This window comes from Hippopotamus amphibius, chromosome X, assembly GCF_030028045.1.
Source record: "Hippopotamus amphibius kiboko isolate mHipAmp2 chromosome X, mHipAmp2.hap2, whole genome shotgun sequence".
Classification (NCBI taxonomy): domain Eukaryota; kingdom Metazoa; phylum Chordata; class Mammalia; order Artiodactyla; family Hippopotamidae; genus Hippopotamus; species Hippopotamus amphibius.
The window spans coordinates 70,888,354-70,900,004 of record NC_080203.1 but is presented as its reverse complement, the minus strand read 5'-3'; the positions used below and the strand labels follow the sequence as shown (position 1 = coordinate 70,900,004).

Sequence of the window (11,651 nt, the reverse complement as noted above, 5' to 3'; positions counted from 1 at the left end):
GACACTTTTTATATTGTGAAGTGGCACTTAAGCCGCCAATTCTTGACTGGGAAAACTGCTTTTCCTGGGCAATGCTCTTTAAGGAAAAACTTCTTCAGTCCAGTGATTGGTGACTCAGGGAACGATGGAACACAGGGGATTGGGCGGGATTTCGGCTCCTAATAATGCCTCCTTATCCAATGAAAAGCATTTCCTATTGAGACCCCCAAGAGTTCCCCCGGCCCTCCGCTCCGGCCCGGACTTTGGGCCTTTTCTTGCGTCCTGTTTGTTAAAGGCATGCCAGCTACAGCATTCAAGAGGGCCGTTCCTTAACAAAGGGAAAGAGATAAATGTAAATAAGCTCACATTTTCAGAATGAGCAGTTTGCTGTAAGAAGCTTCGGCAGCCCAGAGTCTGCTTCTTTGGGCTGGGCTAACCTTTCCCTGTAAAAATGAATAGATTAAAATATGCACTTCTAAAGTGCGAGTTGCCAGTTTACATGTTTATTAACTAATTGTCTTCAGGCATGAGCACACTCTCTCATCTAGCACACTCTTTCTTGGGGTAAGTCTCTTTGAGAAAGATTTGATTCGGGCGTTTGGTGGTGGGGGTTGGCATAACAAACTTCAGCGGAAACACTGATGCTTATAGTGTTTGGGGAAAGAAGTTAGATTTCAACCCTGAAGTGCTGAACAAGGATCTTCGAGTTGAATGGTTAAAAAAAAAAAGCAGGAATTTCTATTGTTTTGGCAATAATACTGTTTCAGTGGAAGAGATACAAAATTTTCAGACTGTTGTTTCATGTAAACACAGTTGTCCTAAAGAGCTGATTTAAAAATCACAGAGCAGAGCAATTTAGAAATTCTTTTGTCTAGCTTTGTATTTCTTTGGTTTACAATTGATTGTGAGCTAATGTGGCTTCTATTATGATGAGGTTTCTTCTAGTAAAACTGTACAGCAGCGTGCCTTTGATGCCTAATTGATTTATGGAGAATGTGACATTTGCTATATTGAATAATTCATGAACTGGACCATAAAGGAAGAAACACATTTCAATGAAAAACTAATTCTGGCATAAACGGCATTTGCTCTTATATGTGAACTTAATTGTTGTTTTCTATACAAATGCAATAATGTAACATATTTAAAATTCTCTTCTTGTAGATGCTGAATATTTTTAAGAATTTTACTTACAAGATTTTGTTGAATTGTTAACTGTTGTATTTTGGTTACTTTGTTTTAGGAAATTGAGCAATGTAATTTATTATTATTCCACTGTGGAAAAGACCAGACAAATTCTAAGATTAGAACATTTCAGAGCTTGGTGGAATTGTTCACTTTGCTATCTTACCAAATTATACCAGCTTTCTTTTTCCTTGACTAACATGAAGACAACAATAATAACCTAAGCTCCAAATTATTCAGTGGCTTTGAAACATGTTTACTTTTCAGAACAAAATTTCAGATAACATATCCCATCAACATAGATTGTAAATCCTTTTACCTTGTCACAGATGAAATGTGCTGTTGCTATGAAGGATGAGTTTACTTGGCGACTACACTCTAAAGCATCTCCTGCTAATCAGAGAGGCAAATAAAAGCCCTATTGGAACAATCAGACCCGCCTTTCAGAATGTGTACTCACAAAAGTTGAAGAGAGGACTGGGAATGTGCCCTGCAGAAACACTGAGGCCAAGTTTGGCTGAAGCTTGATCTGTGTTCAATTCCATTTGACAGAAAATGCAAATGAGAATTGTTGCCCTTACTGTGCTGCGGTCAAGGCTTAATTGTGTAGTTGCCTGTTTTCTCTGTGTATGGTCATTGTATAAAGTCTACCCTTGGCCTTCTTATGGGGGAGGAAGAAAACCAATAATGTATTTGTGACTATTAGTACTGAAAATTGGAAGCTTAATAGGAGTTTACCTAGCGTTGGGAATCGAGCCTCACTTTTAGTAGATAAGTAATTGGTTATAAGAGCAAAGTGTGGGATAGGTAGTCTACTGATTCTCTATAGTTATGTTCTGAAGTATTTCAGTAACCTTATGTTTTGAGGAGAGAAGTGACTGGGGAACAGGTAGAAAAGGTCAAGGATTAAGACCTGGACAATTAGAGCTGATATGGGCTTAAGGACAGAGGATGAGGAAAGTGAGGGTATTAGGGAGACTTTACGATATAAATGGCAACTTGATCTGTAATTCTTAGGGTCTAATAATAATTAATATTTACTTCTGATATTAAAATAAATCTAAATTATGTATGGTGATGGATGTTGAATAGATTTACTGTGATGATCATTTCACAATATATACAAATATCAATCGAATCATTGTTGTACACCTGAAACTAATATAATGCTATATGTCAATTATACCTCAATTAAAAAATAAAATAAATCTAGCAATAATTTCATTGGGTCTAATAAAAATTAATTCCCCTTATCTCAGACTTTGAAGGATTAAAACATTTATGTTTTTGCAGTGACAAATGGGAGCAGGTAAAAACAACTTACAGGAGGAACAGCCAGTGAGGCCACACAGCAATAACACCAGTTGAAGGCTGCTATTAATCAAGGCAAAGATGGAGGGAGAAGAAAAACTGAGGTCCAGAAAGGGACTGTGATTTGGTCTCACATAGTTAGCTAGTGATGGGCCTGAATGTGGCTATGTTGAATTAATACCAAAATGAAAATTTCTGGGTATTTGAATTTCTTAATTTGTTTCGATTCTAAACAAAAATAAGTTTTCTTTATAATCTGTATCAATTGTGAAAGCCATAAAAGAAAGAAATTTTAATGCTTCTGTCTTTCTTTAAGATAAACCAGTAAAATAATATTAATTTCATTCCAGGAATACTATTCTCTGGAGGAGTGTGAAAATCAATTCTCCTTAATGTTAAGGTGATCTCAAATATATTTTAAATTATCTAATGATTTTATTTTTTAAGTTTTGATTCCTTTTGGTTAGAGAAAAATTATTTCAGGAGAGTTGAAGCATAGCAGTCTGCTTTGTTTAGGCCACCTTCAGAAGCGGCTGAAATGTGATGATAGTGTAAGTTTGCCACTATCAGATGATTCTACTTTACAGGCACTAAGTGAGCAGTGTTCAAATTCAGTTGCTACTTGTAAGAATTCCATTGCAGAATATTTCTGGTTCTATATAAGTATTTTGGATAGAATTGTGATTTGAAGGTGCTACAGACGTGCTATATTACATTGGCCTAGGACATCCTAGTAGAGGCAGCAGTGACTGTCAGTGTGCTAACACCCAGTAATTGAAGACTTGCTCATGTCACTATAGTTCATGGAAGAAAGAAATCCAGCTAGGTTGAGGGTGCAGGTTAGAGACAAGGCATAAAGTCTCCACCTGTTGTTCCAGTCTTCTTTCCTCTTCCAGTATCAAGGCTCCTGACCAGTAGTAACAGTTGTTGCCAGGGAAAAAGAAAAGAAAATAAAACAGGCCAAATAAAGAAATCTCCTTTGTTCAGTTATTTTTAATGTAATGTATTACCTTATAAAGTGGAATAAGTATTTTTATGCCTTTTGTCACTAGTTATCTTTAAATGATTATGTTACATAAACTCATGGACCTTATGTGTGTCAATATAACTAATAAAATATGGCATACCAGTAACAAGCTTTGGAAATAAAAAATGTTATCTGCAACTCTGTAATAATGAAATCCAAAGCATTTAGATACCATTTAAAAATATGTTGGCTCTCATTTACTCTGATTTATGTCATATAATAAATTTCTTTACCTTATGATTTTGGTATACATTTTATTGAAAAGTTCTCTCCATGGCACACTATTGTGACTAATTCTATTCCACAGCATCCATTGGAGGAAACCTCTAACCACAGTACCTCCAGAAAGTTCATTGATCACTGAAGTCTTGGATAAAATTGGTGCCAGAATTGGTTTGAACTAATGTGGTGAGTACCACTGTCCTGGTAATAATTTGCTTTAAAATGCTTAATTTTATTTTCTAACTTTTTTTCTAACCAGTGCTTCCAATTTATTACAGAGCATGTGACCCCCAAACCCAGAATGGATGGAACACTTATAATTGTTTATTGTAATACAGGTAGATTTGGTGTAGAAGAGTACTGATTGTTTGGTTTAAACCTTCTCTGCCACTGGTATATACCTTTAGCAGTGGAAGACATGGCTTTTGTTCATATTATCAGGTTCAGTATCCAAGTATATCAGATGAATTAGTATGAAAATTGATAACTAATTTACCAGTTCAACTATGTGAAATAAAGCCAGATTCCAAGCTGGAATTTATGAGCCTCACAGAATTTGGAAATGGGCTCTTTTAGGAATATCTAAATTTTTTTTCCCAAAAGGTCTGGGGCTTCTGCTGAGATGAGATATTAAGTCTTAAGACTCTAGACAATTTCACAATATTAGGTTAAGCAATTTGTCTACAGTTGTCTTACTGGTAGGGAAAATTCTACTTTAGTAGGGTTGATGCAGTCTTTGGCCCCATCATATTGAGCACTAAACCACATTATTTTCTGAAAATTAGACTATGTTATCAGGTGAAGGGTTAGTGAGAGACTGGAATATTTTTTGGTGGAAAAAGTTAATCACTGTTGATAGGAACTGCTCAGATTAGGGTCTGTGTAAATTTCCTGCTCTTTTCAAATAAAGTAGGGGGACAAAACAGCCATAATAACCTTAGTGTGAACCAAATTTAACATAGAGAGCCTTTTTCTTTTCTTTCTTTTTCTTTCTTTCTTTCTTTTTCTTTCTTTCTTTCTCTATTTATTGGCTGCATGGGTCTTTGTTGCTGTGGGCAGGCTTTCTCTAGTTGTGGCGAGTGGGGGCTATTCTTTGTTGCGGTACGTGGGCTTCTCATTGCAGTGGCTTCTCTTGGTGTGGCGCACGGGCTTAGTTGCTCCACGGCTCGTGGGATCTTCCCGGACTAGGGCTTGAACCCGTGTGCCCTGCATTGGCAGGTGGGTTCTTAACCACTGTGCCATCAGGGAAGTCCCGAGAGACTTTTTCAAAAGGATATTTCTTGCATAAAAAATAAATGAGGATAAAAAGATAAAATAAATGAGGCTTATCAACATAAATATTTGACACAGAGAGAGGCTTGTTTGAGATGAGACCTGATACAGATCAATTTCCCAGTTCAGTTCTGGAATGAAACGTTTACCTGTGGTTTCCTCCATATGTAATTTTATGAGGCTAGGTTGTGTTTTGAAAGCTATTATGAAACAGCAACCAATGCATAGGAACATCAGTTGGAACCATGTTTATGATTGTGACCTGTGCTTGTGACTTGGCCTAGATTTCCTTAAGGAGTCTTCTCTGTTAGCAGCCACTCATCTGAGGAGTGGCAGTCTGGACATATTCCCTATTATTCCAGCAGGATGGTTTTAATCTGTATTTTTGCAACATTTTTGTATTTTTTAGTTTGCTTCACTGCTAGATATTTATAGACAAGGACACAATAAGTTTCAGCTTCCTCTGAAAACTATTGTGTCAGTGTTCCTAACCTTCGACCAGTAGAAAGAGGAAATGTTCTGGGGATCAGAAGCACTCTAATCTGACCCAAGCTCATTAAAAAGGGAGCAAAGCAAGAAAATTTGAGTATACTCTGCTTTCAAGGCCTTGTCTCCCTGAGTTCTGGATTGTCTTCTGTAGGGAACAAAACCAAACCAGCCTTTCTGGGCATATGAGAGAAATTAGAGCTTTGTTTTCAATGTATCATGTGAAAATTTAGCACAATGAAGTGATTTATGTATTCATCTTTATAGAGCAAAAAGGCTAACTCTGCTTCCTCCAGGAGTTCCAAAGACTGCAAACATGGTATATTTCATTATCATTAGAAATTTTTATAAAGGAAAAACATTGTGGACACTACTATGAACTGTCCAAACTGGCTCCATATGTGTAGGTCAAAGTTAAAAATTCATCAAAGGTCAGATTTCTCTTTGGTCAACTTCCAGGTGATCTGCTTCATGCCAATTGTTACTAAAAATACATCCATCCAGCACTCTGAACCCCTAGGTGATTAATTGTTAGAATAATTGGCTGTAAAGGTCTTCACAAGATGATAGTCTAATGCTACTTGCTGTGAAAGTTATAATTAACTGTGTTGCCCTATTTTTTTTTCTTCTTCATCTCAGCCCTTTGCCTCCATTCAGTGCAAAATATGTTAGCCATTTAGGAAAATCTAGTGGTTAAAAAACACTTTATTTCAGTCAAAAGAAAGGAAGCCAGTCAGAAAAGAGAACTTGTTTCTCTTTTTCACTGATTCTCCTTCAGAATTAGTTTAAGAGCTAAATGCATCTTTGATATTTTTTTACGATAGCTCAGTGGTAGATATTTCTTTTGGGATACACTCCTGGATTGTCCTGTTATGATAAAACTATGTAGTTAAGGTTGAAACTCAAGGGGGGATTTCAGAAGTAAAGGGTACATGGTGTTACGAAAAAGATGTGTTGCGAATATGAAGTTCAGTATACCAAGAAGGACAGAGACATAGGTGTCCAGCTGTGCCAGAGGAGGGAGAAGGAAAAAACTCCTGTAATGTTTCTTTGTGGTTAGGTTGGACTGAGTGCTGGGCAAGCTCATAAAGCTACTCACAAGCCCTGTTGAATCTTCTTAGCCTCAGCAGTGAGGCTCAGAGGTAATGTTTATACAGAGAAGAGAAACAGTATAGCCAAGTTACAGAGCAAAGCAGTGTCTGAATCAGAAATAGAACTCCATGCTTACAGTGTTGTGTTAAATCCCAGCACCACACCCTCGCTGCTAGACAGCAAAGGTGCTGTGTGTTTGAGCAAGGGAAAGCTATGAATAGAGCCTTAGTGACAGTTTTCCCATGCTCTCTCTTCAGGATTGAGACTGTAATGCTTTCTTGTCTGTGGTCCTTTCTGTACCCCAGGATTTGGTTATTCAAAGCAGCAAAGCATAAGTGCCAGGCATTTGCAGATTGCTTGCTGTGGGTATAGTGTATATGTTCTGGGAGATATAAAACTGAATAGAAAACTGGGGAGCAAAGCTCACCTATTTGAAACATGCCATCTTGGGAAGTACAAAGTAATACATAGCCAGTGAGCTAGAAGTATACTATGTAAAGGGGTCACCAGTGGGCAGAATAGAGGGACTCTGAGCAAATGTGAAAAGGCTCTATTATGAAAGCATTTTCCAAGTAAAATAAACTTATTTTTTCTACTTTTTGTAGAATGAAGGTACAAGCAGATCATAGTGGATGAAACTTGGCTTCAATGTTAGGAGTTTTGCAGTCTCATAATTTCTTTAGATTGTGTGACTATGTTAAAGGGATATTTTTTACTATCTTGATTTCTTTTGACAATAAAAAAAATGAGTTCCGGACTAAAGGGTAGTGAGTGAGGTGTAAAATAGTATATAATGTGGTTTAAGCAGTTGAGCAGTTTGCCATTCTTTTTCTTTCTGCCACCCCCTTAGTGAAACAATCTGCAGAAACTTGGATATACAGCTCCCAAAGTGAGGTATGAACCCCATGGACTGAGATTTTCCAGGCTTTTCCTGTTTGTTGTTGTTGTTTTCTTTTCTGATCAGGTTCAGTGACCTTAAGCATAGTCATTGTGTACTGTTCTTTGTGAGAAAATTGCAAGAAGTGAGATGAAGCAAGGTAGAGAGGATGGAATTAGAGGAATTATAAATTGGGAGTACCTTTTGAGCCCTTAATACAAATTAGATGGGGGCACTGACCTCTCTCCAGCAAGGTCCCTTTCTTTGTCTTTTCTTCTCCCTTTTCTCTCAATTCTTCAGTTTTTCTTTCTCTGCTACTTTCTTTGCCATCTCCTCTTCTACTCTCCCCATCTATTTTTATTTCTTCCTTCTCTGGCTTTTTTTTTCCTCCTGGGCCTTACTTTGTCAAGGTTCCTACTATACGCTGCTTTCATATATTAAGGTTGCTTCTGGCAAAAATTGAGTTGGGCCTGAAAGATGAAGTGGCCAAGAAGGAATATGATCTTATAGCAGTGTTAGGCTCAGGGGAGGCACTCCATAAAGCTTTGTTGAATGAGAATTCAAGAACAGCACACTTCCAATTTTAACTTTAAAACTTTAGTTATTAAAAATGCCAATCTTTTGCTTTGCACCCTGTATTCTCCAAGGTCAGCACTCATTCTAGGCACTGCAATGACTGAATTTTTTTTTCTCAAACTAGTTTTTTTCCCCTCAGGCCAAACACTGGTTGAAGTGACTTCAGGCCTCTATATCTTTGGCAGGTTCCCCCTGCCACTCCCTTCTCTGTTATATACAGAGGCCCTTTGACCTGTTCCCTGGGAGTTGGAAGGAAAGAGTGATATAAGGAGGAATCACTTCAGAGAAATGGTTTTCACATTTTAAAATATAATCATGTGAAAACCCATTACTGGATATGTCAGGGACAAAGACCACTTTTATTCCATATCCTCCTCATTGAAAAAATTCATTCAGCTGCAACTTGTTCATAGTGTGTTATAGAGTATTCAGAAGACAGTCCTCCAATGGCAGCTGTTGACCTAGGAGAAGGTTAGTAAGATTTCTGTATGCACCTTTGAAAAATGATAGTTCAGATACCCAACAAAGGTGATTAGTCAGTGACAGCCATGTGTACAAGTGGTGGCAGGCAGAGGGCATGTAGCTAGCCAGATCAGAAATGTACAGGTTGTTCACCTCAAATCTACCTTTCATATTTCACTTGTATTCAGCCAGAAAAGGCTTTATTGACTGGGGCCATTTTAAGAGCTGAAGGCATGAAAGTAACTGATGAAACGGGCAATAGGAAAGGGAGTAGGGAAATACACAAGGTTTAGGCTCTGGCTTGAAAGAAGCTTGGAAAGGGACCACAATCTGAAAGAGAAACTCTGAGATTGTTATTTGAATTATCTCTCTATAAAGGCAGTGTAATATAGTGAAAAGTTTTAGACAGAAGCTTTAATGTCTGAGGGATCCCTGCTCTCTGAACTTGTATTTTGGAAGAAAATGTGAATCAACATTTTAATTCATAAATTTAGACAGAACATTTAAAGAGGTTGTCCTGGAGGTCCGATATCCACCTGTAGCTTGTGCAGTACAACTAATACTCAGAAAATGAAGTTTAGTAATACTGGAGGGTAGATAATATATTGATAATTTAGAGTACTTAATAATCATTTAGCTAGGAATTTTAAAAAAAACCTGGATTCTGGTTCTGACTATACCATTTACATGTCCTTCCAATTCTGACATTATTGTGATTCTAAGTTACATAAGCCTCAGTTTCTGCTTCTATAATATGGTGATAAATTCCTGCCTTGCCTACCTTATGGTGTTCTTGTGGGGATCAAATAAAACATGCTTTTGAAAATTAAAAAGTCATACAAATTTCAAAGTATTAGCATTGTTTTAACTATCAGAGTCCCCCCCACCCTGCCCCTGCCAGCCTTGGGTTCCCAAGAAACAAATACCTTACTCCTATGCATTGCAGTGCTACAGTATTGCACTTACTGTCTTGAGTGTGATCTCTCCTACTCCTGCAACATACTCTTGTAGTACCTTTTAACATATGGTAGGTACTCAAAAGGTACTTGTTAAACTGAATTGAATGTGCATATTATTTCAAGTCTGGATAGACAGAATATCTTTTACTCCACAGAAATTGTGGATGAAAAGTAGATTTGATGACTGGTTCCATCTTGTCTCCCACAGGAGGAAAACATTTCATACCAGTTCTTAGTCTCAGAGTGCTGAACCCTGCAGCCAGCGGGCCTCCTGAAAAAAATCCATGGGTGACAGAAGATTCATTGACTTCCAGTTCCAAGATTTAAATTCAAGCCTCAGACCCAGGTTGGGCAATGCTACTGCCAATAATACTTGCATTGTTGACGATTCCTTCAAGTATAATCTGAATGGTGCTGTCTACAGTGTTGTATTCATCCTGGGTCTGATAACCAACAGTGCCTCTCTGTTTGTCTTCTGCTTCCGCATGAAAATGAGAAGTGAGACAGCTGTTTTCATCACCAATCTGGCCCTCTCTGATTTGCTCTTTGTCTGCACTCTACCTTTCAAAATATTTTACAATTTCAACCGCCACTGGCCTTTTGGTGACACCCTCTGCAAGATCTCTGGGACTGCATTCCTAACCAACATCTATGGGAGCATGCTCTTCCTTACCTGTATTAGTGTGGATCGTTTCCTGGCCATTGTCTATCCATTCCGATCTCGTACCATTAGGACCAGGAGGAATTCTGCCATTGTGTGTGCTGGAGTCTGGATCCTAGTCCTCAGTGGTGGTATTTCAGCCTCTTTATTTTCCACCACTAATGTCAACAATGCAACCACCACCTGCTTTGAGGGCTTCTCCAAACGTGTATGGAAGACTTATCTGTCCAAGATAACCATATTTATTGAAGTTGTTGGTTTTATCATTCCTTTGATATTGAATGTCTCTTGCTCTTCTGTGGTGCTAAAAACCCTCCGTAAGCCTGCTACACTGTCTCAAATTGGGACCAATAAGAAAAAAGTGCTGAAGATGATCACAGTGCATATGGCAGTCTTTGTGGTATGCTTTGTACCCTATAACTCCGTCCTATTCCTGTATGCCCTAGTGCGCTCCCAAGCCATTACCAATTGCTTGTTGGAAAGATTTGCAAAGATTATGTACCCAATCACTTTGTGCCTTGCAACTCTGAACTGTTGCTTTGACCCTTTCATCTATTACTTCACGCTTGAGTCCTTTCAGAAGTCCTTCTACATCAATACCCATATCAGGATGGAGTCTCTGTTTAAAACTGAAACACCTCTGACCACAAAGCCTTCCCTCCCAGCTATTCAAGAGGAAGTTAGTGATAAAACAACACATAATGGTGGTGAATTAATGCTAGAATCCACCTTCTAGGTACGAGAACTCTCTTTAGGTCCAGATATGGTTTCTTCTACAATTTTCCTATGCTATGAATAAGAGAAAAGATTTGAGGCTAATGACATTGAGAATAGATTAATGTACTGAATATAGTCAGATACATTTATTTGAATGTTTATTGTACATATGCTGTTTTGTTCAATAATTATAGGTCAGGTCTAATTACAACAACCAAAAGGTATTGCCAAACTCTTCTACTGGGTTGGAAATTCATTGTACCACATTATATAGGTGGACAGTAGCCTTGACTTCAGTGATATGGGGATTACATAAAATCTTTAAAAAAGATATTTCCATTCCAATAATATTTGGTAATTAGGTTGGGCCTATAAATATAGAACAAATTCAGGGATTATTTTAAAGAAACAGCCTTTTGTGTTACTACTGATATATGTTAGTCTTCTTTTTTAAATTGTCATTGAGTTTATTTTAGCACAATAAAATATTTTAGCTTAATGTTATTAACAAAAAAGAAATTTAAAAGAGCTAGCAAAATTTATTGTATATATTTTGAAGGCAGAAACATAAATTTTGTTTGCATGAATATGGCTGGGAAGAAATAGAAAATTAACTGGATTTACATATTTGCAGTCACCAGCAGTGTCAGTTTTTAAAAACTTTTTCCTTTTTTTACACCACATTAAATTTCTCACATGAAACTTCAGATCCAGAAAGCTGCTAAATATGTGCCCAAAACAGGGGAAAATGGAAAATGACATAAAACAACAAATGTTACTAAAAAACTAAGAGACATCAACATTTTTTCTAAGAATTTCCAATTA

General features: G+C 37.4%; 1 protein-coding gene across 1 annotated transcript; it reads left to right on the top strand.

The window, feature by feature from the left end:
• The first annotated feature begins 351 nt into the window (after positions 1-351).
• LPAR4 (lysophosphatidic acid receptor 4) lies at positions 352-11,352 on the top strand. The gene is made up of 4 exons (XM_057718927.1): positions 352-543; positions 2,826-2,875; positions 3,810-3,910; positions 9,657-11,352. Exon 4 carries the CDS (start codon positions 9,733-9,735, stop codon positions 10,843-10,845), a length of 1,113 nt encoding a protein of 370 aa, XP_057574910.1. The 5' UTR covers positions 352-543; positions 2,826-2,875; positions 3,810-3,910; positions 9,657-9,732; the 3' UTR covers positions 10,846-11,352.
• The last annotated feature ends 299 nt before the right edge of the window (positions 11,353-11,651 follow it).

Bases quoted from the DNA above. Each gene is read 5' to 3' on its own strand.
- LPAR4 (XM_057718927.1), top strand. From the start codon at position 9,733: ATGGGTGACAGAAGATTCATTGACTTCCAGTTCCAAGATTTAAATTCA.